The sequence below is a fragment of the Ptiloglossa arizonensis genome, chromosome 2, assembly GCF_051014685.1.
Source record: "Ptiloglossa arizonensis isolate GNS036 chromosome 2, iyPtiAriz1_principal, whole genome shotgun sequence".
In the NCBI taxonomy this organism is placed as follows: Eukaryota; Metazoa; Arthropoda; class Insecta; order Hymenoptera; family Colletidae; genus Ptiloglossa; species Ptiloglossa arizonensis.
The window spans coordinates 13,174,748-13,195,214 of NC_135049.1; the positions used below are offsets into that span (position 1 = coordinate 13,174,748).

Consider the following 20,467-nt stretch of genomic DNA (forward strand, 5'->3'; position numbering starts at 1 on the left):
CATACGATTGTATACAATTATTTTTTTACATTGAAGAATTACATTCATCTTTCAAGAGATTTTACATGGTACGGCCCACCATATACATATTTGAAAAACGGTTTTATAGATAGAACCTGTTTGGAAGATTACACGTAGAGCCAGGCACAATCTAAGTTTTTATTTTGAGGGATTCTAAATCCCTAAGTAATACATTCGTTTTAATTTGAAATAATCTTTTGGAGAAGTCTTAAAATTTTTTTACAACGTATACATAAAAATATAATTGAAACGATTAAGTATAATTCTTAAATATTTATTTGGGTGGTTGATTGTTTTTTAGGTAACGTAAATAAAATGAACAATCCAAATCAGCAATTGAATCAGCAATCAGGTCCACCGACTTCTCAGTCAAGCAGTACAAGTCAAGGTGGTCAGAACAATAACCAATGGTCCCAAGGAAAATCTAATAATCCTGGAGGGCCTGGCCAAAACCCTTCTGTTCCAAATAATAACAATAATACATCGCAGCAACAACAGCAGCAACAGCCACCAAACTCCAGTAGCAATAATAATCAGACGAATAACCAGGCGAATAATCAGGCTCAGGGATCCGTTAACAGTAGTAATACATCTACTAGCAATAATCCTTCGACAAAACAACAACTGGAGCAATTAAACACAATGAGGGAAGCACTTTTTAGTCAAGATGGTTGGGGTCGTGTAAGTATTTTTACAAATGTTTTTTTTTTTTTTGAAGACGTTACTTCATATTCCGTGTTAATCATTTATAATCGACATAATGGTTAATGTGTAACGTAGAATAGAACAAATATATATTTATAATAATTTGGATTAAAAATCTCGACCGATACGAAACATTGACAAAAATTTCAACTTGCTAAACGATTTCTATTATTAATTATTTTACGAAATTTTGATTACCAAACGTTTTGAAACCTCATTTGGGATTTCCCCTTATTAGTATTTGGAAACGACTGAACGTGTAATATCTTATGTGATCAATGTTATTACTGCTTTTGTTACTTTTAAACATTTCTTTTTACTTGTATCACTTCTTTCTACCACTTTTTCTAATATATTTCTGTGTGTAATAATTTTGTACCGTTTTACAATTACGATAATCCGTAGTTAAATAAAATGTTCGTTTTCTTTTAGCAACATGTAAATCAGGACACAAACTGGGACGTTCCAACTACTCCAGAGCCTAATATGAGTAAAGAATCAGTTCCGGTATGGAAGCCGCCAGTAAATACTGGTACGGATTTGTGGGAAACTAATATTAGAAATGGTGGCCAACCACCGCCTCAACAGCAACCAAAAACACCCTGGGGCCATACTCCAGCAACAAATATTGGTGGGACGTGGGGTGAAGATGATGAAGCTGCCGATTCATCGAATATGTGGAGTGGTGCTCCTACATCTTCTCAACCAAACACTGCCGCTGGACAATGGACAACCGGTACCGGTAATCAAACCGGTATGTGGGGAGGTAATATTGATATTACTGATATTTTTCTTTTTTCTTGGCATCTTATTTTATTTTTTACAAATAAAATTTATGATATACGCTGTGTTCTAAAACAGAACACAAATGATCGATATGATGAGAAATTTATTGTATGAAGTAAGTAAGAAATGGGGGACATTTTGCGATTTGAAATTGTAAAAAATTGATAGAATTTATTTTAATAGAAACGGTACAGTATAAGACATTTTATTCAATTTTGGTCTAGGAACTTGTTAATTTAAAGATATGTTTGTTTCATTGTTTTATTTTTATTTTTTTTGCGAATTCTTACAAAATTGTAATTTAAGAATTATAAAAAAATCTTGAACGAAAAAGGAATTGGAATTTTTAAATTACAAAGTCGAATTCTAAAGTTATTCACAACAATTGACTAGAAATTGTTGTCAGAAATGGGGAACATACTTTTGCGGATACGACGTTATACTTGTATGGCTTGTAACTAAAAGGAATTTGCCAATGTTTTGGATAAATTAAAGTAATTTAGTTCTCCCCACATGATATGCATGCTAGAAAATGCATAAATATTAAAACTGAATCGTATATTAGATAACTACTATAAAATTTTTTTCATAGTGCTATTCTGATGATTGTGGGACATCACGTTGTGAATAATATTAAAGAATTTTTTGCAAATTTCTTTACATTTATATATTATATAAAAGTATTTTAGTTGTTTTTCATATTTGAAGCAAGTAATAATTGTTGCATGTAAATGATTAATTTAATTCATATATATTAAGAGCATTTAATGTTACGAGGAAAGGATCAAATGTAGAAACGTGGTTTTTGACTAATTATATCTTAAATTATATGTCTTAATAAGTTATTTAAGACATTTTTACCCCATTTATCTTTGAGAGCATGAATACATAGAAGGACACTTATTATCGAAAGTTTGTAACTCCGCGTTAAAACCGACAATCTCGAACTCTCTTGAAATATTTTTTAATCTTTAGACCACCTGTACGACGCGGTATAGAACTGCCAATATTATACCGCATTTTGAAAAAAAGTTCTTCTAAATTCAAAATCTAAATATATTGCTGAAATATATCAGTGTGGTTTTTGAACTCGCTACTAGACGACGGCACATCATAAGTAATTTGCTCAGAAATATAAATAACGTAAGAGTAAATAAAAGCATTTGTAGATTCGGCTACACTATCGATGATTTAGAAGTTTATATTTTGATTTTTGTGAATTTCTATGTAGTTTATTTTCCAACAAAAAGTATAATGACCGAAATAATGAATATGATATTTGGAATAGCGACGAGTCCAAATCAAGTGAGGAAGATTCGGATGATTTTAATGTTTCTGAAATTGATGGAAGACCTGAAAACTTGGAAGATTTATCCGGATATAAAATATTTTTTGATAAAGAATTTTATCTTTCCGTAGAGATATTTACCAAAAAGATCTGATATTCCTTTGAGTGACAAATTAATTTACTATTTTGACCTTTTTTTTTTACTATTTTTGATAATATTATTGTAGAAAACACGAGTTTTGAAATTTGCTATTTAATTCTATTTATCTGGAAAATGAATGAGCGTTTACATCTAACAAAGGCAGTTATTTCTGAAAAATTTCATTAAAACTTATAATTATAGAAATGACTCATGAAGAAGTGTACATTTTTCTAATTAATAGATTAGATAGAGGAGATTTGAATTTTTAGGGCACAAGTTTTTATAAGCATGTAAATGCTTTTATAGTATAGTTATTTATTTAAATTGAAATCAGCGAAATATCGTAATATAGATTATACTTGAAGACTTTTCTATATTATAGATGTCAATGTAGTGATTTTTATTTGCTCTTTTCAGCATCCGTGAGTATTTACGCTGGACACATATAAAATATTATGTGTTGCAATTGTTCTTTAACAACGAAGTCACACGAAGTATTTCAAACTAATTTTTATTACATTGCAACAAGAGAGGATTATGATTCTGACAAATCTAATGAATAGATGTAATTGACTAGCTACTTGTATAAAAAAATTACTTTAAACATTTATGTCTACTTATTGTCACTAGAATTTGAGTGTTTTTCAAACATAGTGTTAGTCAAGATATGCTCATCTCGAATTATTGTTCGTATTTTTGTATTTTTTGTTTTATCAGATTTTACGAATAAAAACTTATTAATTAATGTTGTTTACTCACTTGAATATACTAATATGAAAAAGAATAGAGCATATTTATATTTATCTACAGTTGTAATATGATTATTACTTATCATTTAAATATTATTACACAATTGTATATAAAGAATTGCTACAATCAAAGTGAAAATGAATACTAAAATTTGAACTAAACAAACACTATTATCCCTAAATTTTTTTTCGTTTCATTATAGGTATGCGAAAAATTACATCAACGTAGAAAAAAGTCCGAAGAATTTCAATTTCGTGAGTGGATTGACAAGAACAATATAAGCGCACTGAGAAAAGAAAGTATTGTTAGTTTGAATACTTGCTCTAAAAATTACAGTTGATTGATAATTATCTATATTGGTAACTAATAAATATAATCTTAATTGGTCAATTCAAACAATTATATTTTAATATATAACAACCAAATGTTATTTATTAATTGTTCAGCTGCCTTTAGTCGTTTAGGAAGATAGAAAATTTCGTATAATAGTACACAACGTAACTTGTCTCCGAAACGTTTCGTTTATTTAACGTTAAGCGTTATTGTAATATGTTTTCAAAAAGTGGCGTTTCGTTGTAGGTCTGCTGATGGAATCTTTAGTATAATTGATTTTCGAAATAATATTGTTTCATATTTTTTAATAAATTTCAAGGACTTCCAATAAACATAATATAAGTCTTTATGATGTCATTAGGTTTGCACCTAAGCCATTATTCTATCACAGTGAAAATTTAATGTGGCAAGGATATTCCCATATTTGAAAATATGAACGATAAAAAAAGGTGTATTCATTTTGTAAGTTATGTTGTAAATTTAGAGCATATCCTAAATTTAACAGAAAATAGAAAGAGAAATTCAAACTATTCTGTTTATTTTTTTTAATTTGATTACTTTCTTACAAGGAGAAGTTTCTAGATGTAGAGTTTAAACTGAGGGTAGACTGATAAAAGATTATCAAATATTTAATATTATAGATCAATTGGTTGAGGAACATTATATATAGCGGATAAGCCACACGATTAAATCTGACTCAATGTATTATACTAATAATATTAGCTATAATAATGATAATTAAACTACTAGAGTGTGGTTTATCTTTCGAAGCATAATTGAAATTAAATACTGAGAACGGCGTCGCCATTTTAGTGTGACGTTTGATTAGTAGTAATATCTTTAAGGTTGAGGAATTTCTATGATAAAAACATTGAGAATATAACCTTCTGCAATTTACATTTAATTTATTCCTATGTCCATTAATTATATTGATTAGTGAAAAAAAAAGTATACATTGTACATCTAAAAATGATGTACAATATGTACAATATACATCTATAAAAAAATAACGAGAAAACAACAATAACAAAAACTCCATTAAACAGATAAGCGTTACACCTAGGGATCTCTCCTTGTTAGTTTTATCATGCGCTTATTTGTCTTTGTAGCATAAACAAAATTTGTGGTTATAGAATATGATCCTAAATTTGCCGATAATAATTTATAAAAACACAGTAATGTAATGTAAATTACTTATTTCATCTTGAATTTTCAATTCATATTACCTTCATTTGATAGTAATATGCATCTTATTTGAAGCTATCATTTTAATTGTTCCAAACGATTATTAGTAATGTATCTTAGCAAGGAAATTGTAAGTTTCGGTAGAACTAGAATTCTATATGTATCAGTTGTAACTACTAATTTGCAATATGGATGCTTGTTTTCAAAGGATCAAATTGGGGTGACCCAAGAATCGACCACCGAGATCCGCGAGATCTTCGCTCTGTTGACCCCAGAGAAATGCGAGATCCTCGTGATCACAGAATGTCCTTGGATCCTCGAGAACACATACGTGCAATAGATCCAATGACTCGAGATCCCAGGATGGCGGACATGCGTGGGGACCCTCGAGGAATTTCTGGAAGATTGAATGGCGCCAGTCAAGATGCCATGTGGGGTCAACCACCAGGTCCTCCCCATCATCAAATGGGGCACCAACACCCTTCGGGACCTCCGACAAAGATGTTGAATCCTTCCAATATCAATCAATGGGCTGCCCCACCACCGAAAGATATGCCTGGGAAACCATCAGGTTGGGAAGAACCTTCCCCACCAACACAAAGAAGAAATGTTCCGAATTACGACGACGGTACGAGTTTATGGGGAAATGCTGCAATTAATCAGAGAGTTATACCTGGAAGTAAAGTCTCTCATTGGAAGGATTCTCCAACACCAAATCTAGCAAGAGGAGGTTTGTTGATTGTTGTTATACTTCGTTTTAATTTTGTTGTTGTTGGAAATTCTGGTTTGACAATCTAACACAATAGACTCTATAACAAATTCTCTGTGTACCAAATCATTTTAATGTTTTTGCCTTTTTTCGTAAATCAAACGAGATATCATCATTATTGGGACACTTTCGATACACTTATTGTCCCGATTTAGAGATAAATCAAAGTATTTAAAAAGAAAATTTCTGTAGAACATCTTTCTATTTATAATTGTACCAAATACCTAAGAATAAATCTATTTCAAATTAATTACAATTAAAAATAAGTTTAATACTGTATATAAGTTTAAGAAACAAATTTTCCCTAAGTGATGAAGGACTACAATAATTTGTTTACTTTATCAACATTTGAAAAATCTCTAGAAGTCTCAGTTCAGAAAAATATATCTAAGCACGTTGGAGGTTATGGGGATTAAACGGTTGATTTGTTCTAGTAATCGATGAAATGATAAAAATTCAGTGTGTAATTAAACGATTTTAAATTTACTTTTATAGGAATGCAGTGTCCTCCCGGTATGCCGCAAAATAGAATGCCAGGTCAACCTGGAATGAAACCAGATGTTAGTGGACCAATGTGGGGCCATCCTGGTGCTCCTGGAGGACGAAATGGTAGCTGGGCTGAAGGACCACATGATACAGGTTCATGGGATGATCCAAAAACACCAACTACCTGGAATGAACCCCAGTTAAATCCTGGCACTTGGGGTGGTGGACCCACTGCGCACAAACCCAAACCAATGGGACCTGGAGCTGGAAGCTGGGCTGATACTGATATGGACCATTCTCCTAGTTGGGTTCATCCTACAAAACCTACTCTTACAAAGGAAGTTATATGGAGTAGCAGAGAATTCCGATATCTCTGTGATTTAGGATTCAAAGTATGTAAGAATTTTTAGAATTAAATATTTCAATGTCAAACCAACGCTTTTAATACTATTAGTGCCTATAAAAAATCAGCAGATTTGTTTGCTGTATGTTATCGTTTGTTGCATGCACGCAGCATACACGATTTCATTTGATAAAAATCTGTGTTAAATGATTTAGATTATGTTCGGATATGAACTTTATCCATTTTTATGCATTAGTACATCTAAAAAATTGAACTGTGCCTATTTTTTTGTATTGTATTTTATACTTTTAAATACACTTTTTTCTTTTGTACAAGGAACTATTAAAAAACTTATGCTTTAATACTACTAGTTTAAAAGTTATTGCGATTTAAAGTTTTTTTAGCCCATTTATTTACAAAATTAATTTACACGTATTAACTAATATCGAAGACTGACGCTGTAACAAATGTTTAAATAATGTCTATTACTTAAGTACTTAAGTACTTTTTTCATATTTTTTTTATACTATTGAAGATACGAATTAAATCTCATTTAATAATTTCTTAAGTTTCATCCAAAATAATGCGTTAAAATATTTATACATAAATTTTGTCCCATAGTCGTAGTAAATAATTTTTTTTTTAATGAATAAATTTTACGATCTTCATTTTTATTTACAGAAAGAGGATGTAGAATTGGCACTGAAGAATCGTGAAATGAATAGGGAGGAAGCTTTGGAGCTTCTGAGTCAGTTGCGGCCTGTCGACCAATGGAGAAGACATGACGCACACTCCACCTATGACCCGACTAATCAAGCTACAACTGCGCCAGCATATCCTAGATTTAATCATGTCGCACAGCAGATGTCTTTTCCTCCGGTAAGATAATTATTACAATCTTTAGTAATCTCTGCTGAATATTAGTTTTGATTGACAACAAAAGTGGCACAAAGTTATTAAAATTACTACCGCGATTATTGATTTTGAATTATAATTGTTTTAAAATTGGTATACATTAATTTTAGGAGGAATGCACAATGAGCGGTGATCGCGCATGTGTATTAAATTTTGTTCGTAAACCTAAAATCTAAATAAATATAAGGTTATAATCTTATAATAGATGCTTATTTAAAATACATCACTTATATCAGTTTGTGTTGAAATATAGATGTTGAATATTATTTATTTATTTTACGGTTTTCTGTTTTATAAGAGATCTCTATCAATTTTGCATCATCAACAAATATACTCAATTTAATGCAAGTGTATTGTTAAAATAACAATATATTAATAATGTTAAATATAACTTGTCTTAATAATGCATGTTTTGTATTGACAATAAATAGCACATTATATTTACGAATTAATTAATTCGTAATTCCAGGGTGCTGGAGTTGCAAGTGGAAATACAACCAGTAGTGTAGGAGGATCAGTTGCTAATGCAAGTTTATTAAAGCTACAACAACAGCAGCAACAAGCTGCTGTTCCTTTACAACAACAACAGCCTAGTAGTAATGCACCACAGCCACCTTTCAATCAGGTACTATTAACAATTTCATGTTATTAATAATTCTAGTAGTATAAAGTAATAATGAAAGCAATCAGAAATGTATATAGACAACGAATATCTTTCGTAGCCTACAATGAATTTCCAAATGAATCAAATTAGTATAATAATATCATAATAACTTAGTATAATAATAACATAAGCCCTGCTTTTGAAAGTTAGTACGCCGAATATAGTGACTACTTTTTACATCAAAGTATCAAGCTGCGTCTTTAGTATATAAAATCATTAATAGTAAATATATTTGTAAATAATATACATTGATATGTATTTAAATACTTGTTTTTTTTATTTTTATTCTATACTTTTAACAAAAAATTAATTGAAATAATTATTTTTACCACATCCTAATGAAATGTTCTACTTTCCATAATTGAAAGTGTTTTTTTTAAACAGTGCTTATAATAATCGCAATTCTGCTAGTAGAAAACGAATTTCTTAAAATGCTTAGTTTATCTATTTTTTTTTTTTTTCATCTGTAAGGATAATCTATTCTATTTTTAATGTTTTGCATTATTATTTAACTGTAATGTGAAATGTAACATACATTTAAAGAAGGGTTCGGAAAGATATGCAGAATTAAATTCATTTTTTGAAATAATTTTACCACTAATTTTTTGACATAAATTTCTGGAAATGTTTTTTTATATTTTCTTCACAATCAATATAAAATTTTTTTATATATTGGTTTTTCTTATAGTACAGAACTTAAAATATATATTTCTAAATGGTACATTTTAATAATACTGTTCAGTCCGCTTATTTTATATTTACCGATTGAATTTTTGTTAGCATAATAATTTCGTAAGTTATTTATATAATTGTTTTTTCATACAAAAACTAAAGAAATACGTCTGTACATGGATCAGTGATTAAAAATATTCCAAATATAATATTACCTGCCACACTTTTCAAAGCAATATTTTATTATTTATATTAATGCCATGATAAAATTTAATAAATATGAAAACAAATATTTATACTTCTTTGTAACTTAATTTGGTTTAAATTATACAGAAGTTACCATTCTTGTTGATTTTTTAAATTTTGTTTTTCGAATTGTAGGCTTCTAGAACTCCTCAAAATCAACCAAGTACTCAACAACTGCGTATGTTAGTGCAACAAATTCAATTAGCCGTCCAAGAAGGTTACTTAAATCATCAAATTCTAAATCAACCACTTGCACCTCAAACTTTAATACTTCTGAATCAATTACTGCAACAAATAAAAGTTCTGCAGCAACTTCATCAGCAACATTCGGTCCAAAGTACAATGAAGGGTAATGGCCAATCAGTTCTGCAGATTAGTGTACAAATTACAAAGACAAAACAGCAAATAGCAAATTTACAAAATCAAATTGCTGTACAACAAGCTACTTACATGAAGCAGCAGCAGCAGCAGCAGCAGCAGCAGCAGCAGCAACAGCAGCAACAACATCCTGCGCCACCAGCTCAGAGCTCGGAATATTATAAGAGCTCCGTGCATGATCCCATGTCGGCACTACAAAACAGTTTTACAGAATTGACAATGAATAAAGAGCCTCCTATCGTGAGTAATTCTTTTTTTTATACATTAATTTAGTATTAATATATACTAAGTAGTAGCACATTATTATGTATGTATTTTGGGATATATGATGATACAGTGAAACATTCAAGCTAATCGGTAGACATGGCAGTTCCGATAATGAAGCACTCATTTTTATATTGTGTATATATACATAAATAATGTATACAAAGAAATGATTTTCTTACATATTTATGATTCCTATACCTTTTTGACTGTTAAAATGCATAAAGTCCTCAAGTTATACAGTTGTGCCTGCTGCCATTCATATACTTACATATATTAAATAAAGTTATTTTTTTAACTTCAATTAACTTTTGAAATTAAGATTGTATACTGAATTTATTGTAGAAATAAAAAATTAGACTCTTTAGAGGAATCGCTAGTCGTATTGTATAAGACATTTTAGCCAGCTTTCACAAGGTTGCAGATTTGCAAACTAATATATTTTGGAAGCAAAAATTACAGTCACTGTCCATATTCCTCTTACTCAAAGTACCTACCACAATATCCTTAACGTGAGGCTGATGTTTCTTTCTCTCTGTAATAAATGATATTCATATAATTCAGCTTCATGCAGAAAATTTAAAAACTAATTAACCACGTAAATCGAGGATTTACTGTATGTTTTTCATTATTACTGCAAAGTGCTTTTACGTAAATAAAAGGAAATAGAGAAATTACTGATAAAAATTACTTATATGTTTACATAGCAACATATAAGAGGTAAAAAAAGAAAATAATATGAATAAACAATTGTGTGACCTCAATGCCTTGCACTCTCCTTGTGAGATTAAACCTATGATTGACTGAGAATTAGTAAATAACGTTACAATACAAACCGTACCTGACTTGTTTGTGTTTAGCGATCTACAAGTAGATTATTGTATTTAAATAACCTCCAACAATAGTAAAAAAATACCATTTACAGAATAAGTATAGAACTAATGAATTTGCTATGCATTATGTAAGTTCGTTGATGAACTTAAAAATAGTGTTTGATTGTTTCACTAATATAGATAATTAGAAAAAAAAAAAAATAACTAAGTAATTGTTTACCAAAATATTTTTTTGCAAATTATTTAGTGTAAAGTATAACACTAAGCGATTTGAAATGGACGGTTTGAGATACTTCTTTAAACTCGTTGATTGTTGTAAATCACAGTAAGACATATGCTGGACACATTATTATAAATAAATATGACACATACTACAGAAGTATGAAGCACGTCCATTCACATCACACAAATGGTTTGCGTAGACCCCACGTATATGTGTACACTGCAAACGCGCACACGTATGTCCATACAAAATACAGTGGTATTTATAATACTGGGTTTATGACCTGCGGATCGATTTACTTATGTAAATAGATATTGCGGAAGGTAGATGCTCTAGAAATTCTCACTCGCCTCGGAATGAGTAAACAGTTAGAGCGAGAAATATTGAGTGCGAGTGAGATAATGATTATTTGCATTTTATCCAAATTAATGTTGATATAATAATTGCTATTTTTGATTACAGAGTCAGCAACAATCAAGATTGAACCAGTGGAAGTTACCTTCATTGGACAAGGACGGAGAGTTAGTTTCGAATGAGTTCTCGAGAGCGCCAGGAACAACCAGTAAGCCAGCAGTAACATCGGCTGGTTTGACACAATCACACAGTAGTCCTAACATGAATCCTTTGTTGGGTCAAGGAGATGGTACATGGTCGACCAGACTCGGAGACAGTGGATGGCCAGATCCAGGTAATACGGATTCCACTGATGGAAAGGATTGGCAGCCAACTGGTGCAGCTGCTTTCACTGACCTTGTACCTGAGTTTGAACCTGGCAAGCCATGGAAGGTAATCCATTTCCAATATCGTATACTTTTCTAAAGTAAAGAAAATTTCCAACTATATTTATCTTGAACCGATGACGTGAAATATTATTGATTAATGGTATGCAAACGTTTGAGGTGATTGTACTTGAAATTGTTGAAATAAAAAGCAAAGTATATGAAACCATTTAAAAATAAGTAACAATAAAATAAAAAGGACAGATCCATTAATAGGTTGTAGGATAAACGGTGTTAGCAGAATTTTAAATCAACATTGCAATGAATACTAGATTACAAAACATATATTCATACTACCATAGATGCACGAAAATCATGAACAAGGAAATGGGCATTTGCCATATGTATAACGTGCAAAATAGATGCACAGAAGAAAATTTACAGCCTTCAATTGCTGCTTACAAGGAGAGTGTAAGTCCTTTGGGTTATTGGTTTAGTTGAAACTTTGCACGTTTGTAGATTTAGTCATCCAACTCAAGAAAATATAGCATTATAAGAGCAATTATTATCGGATGTTGCCGCTAAACCATATCGGTACTCGGTAACTATCCAAAATATATTTGTAGTTACGGTAATAATAAATTCTAATCATAAATATTTTAAATACTATTGAGTAGTTGCTCTTACAATGCTATATTTTCTTGAGCTGGATGACTAAATCTACAAATGTGCAAAATTCCAACTAAATCAATGACTCGAAGGACATGCACTCTCCTTGTTAGTACAAATCGGTAATTGTCAACTTGATAATCGACAATTGGCACACCACTTAGTTGCTCTTTTAACAAGAGAAAAATACACAGCTGTGTGTAATATTATATTAGAACGTGTAAATGTTTATATAATACAATTCAAGGGGTATATTGCAAAAACAATGATGTAGAAACAATATCGTTATTGATTTTTTTTATCAAATCATCTGGCTCCTTCAAATTTGTGAATACTGATAATCGCATGTTATTTAGAAAAAAGGGAGCATCAACATTTTTTCTAGATTCTAAGTTATCATATTATTAAGTTTCTATATCATTATTTTTTATTGTACTTTTTATTTGCATAATGATTTGTACGTTTCAATATCAGTACAGATATGCAGCATAAATTGAAATCTTGATGTGTTGGTTACGGATTATCAATTGATCCACATCAAATAGCAGCCGAGGATTAATAGTCTTCTGCGCGTCTACCTTGTACATCATGCAATTGAATAGTGTGGATAAACTTTGTCGCGTCGGTTATAAACATAGTAATTTGTTTCTGAATTTATATTAAAATTCTAAATTTAAAATAGGATATGCTTATTCAGATGTTGAGTGAAAAAATGAAAAAAAAAAAAAAAAAAACCACGTAGAGCACAAGTATGTATAGCGCTAAAACATAAGGAGGAACATTTTGACAATACGCGCTTAGCGATTTACGCTGACAAAATTGGAGCGTGGACAATAGTTTTTATGCTATTATATTCCAAATGAGCAATCCATTGATCACAATACCATTAAACTCTGTTCCTCACACTGTGATAACGTTTGCAGCTTGCTTTGATGATATGTTATACAGATCATTGATGCGTGATTTTTATAACCTTGTCTTGCACAGGGGCAACTTTTCTTATATTTCCTGTACCAAAAATACTGCATTGAAAATTTTCATTACTGTACTACAATTTTTAACAGTTACTAAATATATCTTATAATACAATAAATTTTATCATTTTGTAAACTAAAGGCACGTACGATACAATTACTTGGAAAGACATACCATTATTAGACTTTTCAGAAAATATAGTTACATACGAATGTCTGTAATTCATCGCGTACTTCTATAAAGTATTATATATATAAACCAAATATAAAGAAGTTTTGTGGCACATAATATACATTAAGTCGCACTAGCTCTTGCCCATCAAAGACCTAATTGAGTCTCTACATCGCGCCGCTATCCACTCTATTTTTCGACGCATATCTTAATCTAATACATTAAAAGGCTTGATGGTTGCGCGATATAAATGCGCAGGATTAGGAATGGGTGGTCACGCGATCATGTATCTCACAAGTAGGTATGAATTCTGAGTCCGGATTTCTGACCATCTAGATTTCGTACCCTTTACAATATTGTTTCGTTATAGGTCGTCATTCGTGTTTTGTTATAAATAATCTCTCTAGCTCCTTTACTGCTTCTCTAGTGCCACGGCGATTGCGACAGGTTGCTAGTGAGCTAAACTAAACCAATGCCATATGTATGCAAATTAATGCAAATGCTAGTACCCAGAGGAGGGTACACCATAAAGTTCGTTCGAGTCTTTGGCAGCTTTGATAACTAATCTTATATTGTGACGATCTTTCAGTTTCGTTAATCAGCCCCCACTGATATCGAATGAAGACGATATCCCAATTTCATTTTCTATTTTCAATGTTTTCCCTATAATGATAAATCCGTAAGTGGATATCTCATTGTCCGCTGTTCTGAAAAACACGTCTGAAAGCGATTTTCTAAGTCCTCAAAACTGCGTGTTCTTTTCTTTTTTTTTTTTTTTAATTTTAATTCACAGATTTCTTTAGCTGCATAGCTTCTTAATTTACTTTCCTCGCGTTAAATGCGTTCAACTGTTTCTATATAGATTCGATATTGTTCTGCTAAATTGGAGATAGTTCCTCTCATCGCGTTCAACTTGTTAAGAATGTCAATCTTCCTTTCCATCGTTGATGAGGTTCTTTTCGAACTTATCACAATTTAATAATAATTTAACTGTAATAATACACCCAATTGCAATAATAATTGTGATAGTACAATTTATTACAATTTTAAAAAATTCAAATAACCTTTCCTTACAAAAAAAAAAAAAAGAAAAACCTATCTCTATACAGTCGAAGCTGCTGAAACGACCTTTTACCTATGGCAAAGAACAGAAGAACTGTAAAAAAAGGAATGATTCGTTGTAATTCGTGCCTGTTCCCCAAGTGGACAACCTATAACGAGACAATACTGTACAAGTATTTCGAGAAACAAATGCTGTCTTTTCAAGTAGACCCGATCCTAAACAAGATAGATTTGGATCCCTTATAAGTAGTTCGGGAAATAAAAGCAAGACTTCTAAGTAAAATGAAACTCTGAATATATTCGAGACTTTTATCAGTAGAGATTTTATGAATTACTAGTTGTGTAGCATCAATTGAAACATACGTACAAATATCGTGCATGATTGAAATCTATTTGCAACGTTTCGTGACAAATTCCATTCATCTAAACATTGAAATATTTATAAATACATTTTTAAATACTATTACAGATACTCATTCTGGAGTTCAAAACCAGCTCATATAGATTGAGTACTTTACAAGTACAACAAATGAAACATTATTTCTTGTGAATAGTATTCGAACCCGTGATGTGAACCTTCTATATTGAAATTGACTCAAATTCGTGAGTACATATTGAAGTCGGTTTTACCTCTATGATTGATATTTCATTGTAGAAAGATATATTTGCTCTCTTATTTGATGTATACGACTGCAAAAATGTGGATTACCGCTCTCCTATTTCTTTCTTGCTCATCGATTCATTGAAACAGTTGTATCTTCGAGTAAATGTTCGAATTATAAAATATGTTTCAGTAATATGTTTGGAATATTTATAACAATGTTAAAATGTTTAAGAAATCGAATTTTTTGAGCTTGTAAATATGAATATCTACTTGAAATGGTCCATAGTCTGAGAATGTTTACTGGAGAGACTTATTTTTAGATTTGGTCGAGCAATCTTTTCGTGAATGTTTTCCAGGGGGAAAAATCGCTGGACGAAACCATTAACGTTTTAATTGACAAAAATCTGTGCAATACGGTGTACATAAATTATAATTTCGTCTGAAATTGTCTAGGAAAATATATCAAAAGAATATTGTTATCTTTATTAATATCGGTATTTACAAATAACAATGGTTATTGTAAAGTAATTCAATAAACAATATTAACTAAATAAATAAGTAAATCTTTGTATTATATTTTCTGTTTACTACTATGATATATCTACTATGGGTAGTAGTGGAGATTGTTAAGAAATCTCTTCAAGCATGATTTTTCTTTATATTATTTTTATTTCACACACTAAACAATTAGCAATTCTTAAATGACCAGTAGTTGAATTGAATTTGATACAGGTTGTATATACATAGTTATATAAGAAAAGAAGTAAGAATTTCGAAGGTTGAAGTTTATTCGGGTCCACCTATATTTAATTTTATTTTAGGGTACCCAGATGAAAAGCATCGAGGATGATCCAAGCATCACTCCCGGTTCTGTGGTCCGTTCACCATTATCTTTAGCAACGATCAAAGATCCGGATGCCATTTTTTCTTTAAGTAGCAAAACTTCACCACCACCGCAACAACCTACCAATCTTGATACTTCGATACCAAGTTTGAGTAATTCTACATGGACATTTAATCCGCCTGCCACTACGCCCAGTGCATTATTCACCAGGTAAATTTATTAATCTCAAACACAAAAGTAATATTAATTATTTAACCCTTTGCATTCAAGGTCTTTTTCGCTGGAACTTACCAGCAATTTCAGATGATTTTACGCATATTTGGTGTATTCTTTTCAGCTAACTTAAAATGGTTTCACATACAAATTAACATATAAATCTATTATATTTTAATATTTTATATATCATTACATCTCGTAAAAGACAATTTCTTAAATTTTAATCTGTGTATTGTTGTTTAGTATGATATTTTATAAAACAAGTACCAAGATGTAACTTTGGCTTGTCGGAACGTATTGCGGTAATACGTTATTTAATGTCTTTTGTCGGGTTTATTCCATCGATAGCAGACTTTGCGATTCTTCCTAATTTCTATAAGAATGACATGTAGTTTTGCATTAAAAACGGACATCCATGGAAATTGGAAATCGAAATAGATATCTTCTCTCAATTGGTCAACTAAAATGTTTACATACCGCAGATGACTAAGCAGTTGTTCTTTCCTCTGTTTTTTTTTTTACTGTTTTAGAAAGTTCCGTGATAAAATCGACATTTTGCAACATTTTTAGTTTCTTTTTATTTTTTACAGGTTGGATCTATGATTGAAAAATCTAAAAAAGATATTAGCTTAGAAATTGCTTTTCGCAATTAAAATACCTCTGGTTTTCTTTTTCTCAACATTTTTCATGCAATGGAATGAGAGGAATTGAGCCAGAATTCCAATTTGTTGCTCTTTATTATCTTCCGACTGTAGATACAGAGCTAGAAATTTGCACAATTTGGGTTATTTTTTAGATAAATTATCGGATGATCCATCGCAATTTTCACCCATCGCTTTTATATGATACAAAAAAGAATTGGTGGTATTCTATTTAAAAAAATGAAGGTCATCTTTGTTTCTCGAAAAATATTAAAAATATAAAAGATTGAGATTGAGAACCATTTAAAAGAACCTATTTACTTTGTAAATGTCATAATAATTTATAATATCGCGCGATACTACTGTTTAAGTATTTTATAAATTATTAAAAAGAATTGTAACAGTATCCCGTAATGTCATAAGTTAAGACGCAATTTCGTAAATCGTTTGACCAGCCCGCCGGCAGTAGTTTTAGTTATTCTCGATTTTTATCTTATTTTAGCATCTAGAATCATCTTTTAATGTTTTGAGTATCTGTTGCTCAGTACTCTGTATAATCAGCACCTTTATTAGTCTTTAGTGCCAAACTCAAGAACTAAGACGGTTCTGATGTAAGTAAACCGTATTTCTTAACAGGTTTTGTAGTTACTTTTTGGTACAAAAGCAGTGAGACAATTGACACACTTCGCTTGGCAGTTAGCATATATACTGGTAACTCTCTTAGAATATATACTTTCACCTATTGTCAAAAATGATAACTAATGCATTTTATATTAAATTCTAAAATTTACGTTTACAACCTGTATTTAAGGGGGGATCACTCTGAGGCGTCAACAAATAGGTAAAGTTTGCGAATTTATTTTCTAAGTAGTCACTAAATGAAAAATGTAGTCCTTTTCATAGAATATAAACATAACTTTCAGCTTCGTTTTACAATTTTGCGAAAGTAAACATCGTACAAAATGACAAATTCCCAGAACTCCTTCTGGTGGAACATTGTTTGTTGGCTGCCACAGTTGGTAAGAACTGGGAGGTCTAAAATAATAAATTGTTGTCGATTCATAAATTAGAAACTGTTATTTAAAATATAGCGTAAGATTTTTCGAAAATTTTAATAATTGTGGAAATGGTCGAAGTTTAAAGAAAAAGCGATTATTTTTATCCAAAAAAGAAAAACTTTAAACGTTTATAAAAGATTAAATAATTGACATATTACAAAAATCGCACGTTACATTGTAGAATACTCTATGCAGAATATATCTCTATAAAATTTGAAGTAAATCGGATGTGTAGTTCCGGAGATTTCGTGTCGACCAGGTATCTTTTTTCTTTGATGCAGAAGAATTTAAAAAATTTTACTTTAGTCAGTTATTCCAGGTCCACACACAGGGTTCCTTCTGGTTTACGAAAATTGTTGGCTTTCTCTTTTTGGATTTTTCTAAGGAACTGTCGAGCCCTTTTGCTATCTTCTTCAATCTTTGTTGCAGCTTTACTTAGTTGTCACTTGTCCGTTTCACAGTAATCACAACTGATAGAATCTATCGTTAAACTCATTAATCGCATCATTAGCAAGATATTGTTAAAGCTGTCGTTAAAAATGTTAGCAGCTGTAAATGCTGCAATGTCAACTGTATTTCCCCTACTAAATATTGTTTTAGTGAGCTATTGTCCAAACGATTGAGTTTAAACTTTCGTTGTTGTTTTGTATTAAATTACCATCACATCTTTATAATAGCTCGTCTGTGCTGAAGTCCTCATAAATTGGACGATTCATATCCTGGACAATTTGGGACAGAGGATTTTTGTGTAGATATTCCCCAAATCATTTGTTGCTTTTACCATATTTAGCTGACGAAATTTGGTGAAAAACGTACTCCGTATTACTTTCTTCATTGCCGAATTTCATCGAATAGCAAGACTTATCAGTCAAGATTTCAATCTCTTCCAGACGGTTCTAAACATTTGTCATTTCCATCTCATTCACAGATTACTTACCCGGCCACAATTTTCGATCGCGTTCAGAGTTTATTCCACTCTATCCATATGCGATATAAGAAACTTGAATTACATTCAATTGAACTATTTTCCTATGAGTAGTAAAGTATTGCCTTGAAACAATGTTTCCGTTTCATCCGGTCAGTGGTACGTGGCACACGATCCACGAGAGCTTCTCGTGTGACACGACCCGTCCAATTATTTATCACAGCAATTTCGGTAAATTTTTGAATTTCGAAATATCTTTTTAACATAACATTCTACACAGTTCAAACTTTAAGAAAATAAGAAAAAAAAATTCGAACATTTTGACTCGTCAAGGTGATGTCTTATATAATATAATTAGTCTAATATAATTCTGTATTTAATTCGTTGAAAAATACTGGTTCTATCGTGCGTTTAAAATAAATAATTTATTTTTTAGCTCAAAGAACACTTGGGGTGAATCTGCGCCACCACCGACTGCGGTCACTTCGGAACTCTGGGGAGCACCAATGAGTAAGGTTCGTGGCCCACCGCCAGGTCTAAGTAGTAAAGCCACAGGAAATACGAGCAACGGTTGGGCAGGCTTCGGCACTGTTGGTAGATCGTCCAGTTCTTGGGGCTTTCAATCAAGCACAAACGCTGGCTGGGTTTCCACCTGGTTACTACTCAAGAATCTGACACCTCAGATCGATGGTTCTACGTTGAAAACTCTGTGTATGCAGCACGGTCCTGTTCAGGACTTCCGCTTATACCTTAATCATGGAATTGCATTAACCAAGTATTCGTCAAGAGACGAGGCTATTAAGGTTTAGTGTCTTTTATATATTATTATTATAATGTGACATTTATTTTCTGATTTATGCATACACATGATTTTTGTGAAATCCGATTATACGGTAAACATGAGAAATTTTTTAATCAAATACGAAATTGCCGGAGTTCCCTTAATTATATTTAATAATTTTTCATGCCTTAATAACCGTGTACACGACATTTCGGTATACACTGCATGAAAATACTTCTTGAAATGTAATATAATGTAAAACATGATATTATCGAGATTAAAATTGCGTTTCCGTATAGGTAATATTAATATACACTTTGCAATAAAATTTAAGGATCGTTTATAATCATTTGAAAAACAGCAAATTTTGAAGCTCTGTAATTTTGTGAACAATAGCCGTACAACACTATAAAAAACAATATTTTGAAATTGAAAATATTCTTTGTTGATTTCTCGATAATGTTTTTTTTTTCAAGAAGTAGCACCTCTTCTAAACCGATTGTATCAAATTCTCTAAGCCTTTCGTTACGAGCGCCGGCTATAAACTGCATCCACGCGATGACCGACATCAGTGTGATACCGCTTGACTACCGGCTCCGCGATATTCTTGTTTTTTTTTTCTTTGTTTGAGTGAAGTATTTGTCTGGTACAAAAGTATAACATAACAAGAAATCTTCCTTGAAGCATTACAAGAAATTGGATAACAGCTATTAATTTTTCAAGGTTCGCAACATTTATTTGAAAATTTTATTTGGGGCTTTGCTTAATTTGTTTTATAAAATTTTTGCACCACCCTTAT

The 20,467-nt window shown here is 31.2% G+C and overlaps 1 protein-coding gene across 4 annotated transcripts in view; it reads left to right on the forward strand.

The window, feature by feature from the left end:
• Gw (trinucleotide repeat containing adaptor protein gawky) overlaps window positions 1-20,467 on the forward strand; it is an 83,018-nt gene that overhangs the window by 46,397 nt on the left and 16,154 nt on the right. For 2 of the 4 annotated variants that reach the window (XM_076305212.1, XM_076305211.1), the window contains exons 6-15: window positions 323-702; window positions 1,159-1,492; window positions 5,419-5,940; window positions 6,475-6,857; window positions 7,490-7,687; window positions 8,193-8,348; window positions 9,441-9,923; window positions 11,466-11,789; window positions 16,025-16,257; window positions 19,324-19,690. In XM_076305212.1, coding sequence (XP_076161327.1) covers window positions 323-702; window positions 1,159-1,492; window positions 5,419-5,940; window positions 6,475-6,857; window positions 7,490-7,687; window positions 8,193-8,348; window positions 9,441-9,923; window positions 11,466-11,789; window positions 16,025-16,257; window positions 19,324-19,690 — 3,380 coding nt within the window. The remainder of the gene's footprint in view (window positions 1-322; window positions 703-1,158; window positions 1,493-5,418; window positions 5,941-6,474; window positions 6,858-7,489; window positions 7,688-8,192; window positions 8,349-9,440; window positions 9,924-11,465; window positions 11,790-16,024; window positions 16,258-19,323; window positions 19,691-20,467) is intronic. The other 2 variants (XM_076305214.1, XM_076305213.1) reach the window with 2 other exon arrangements.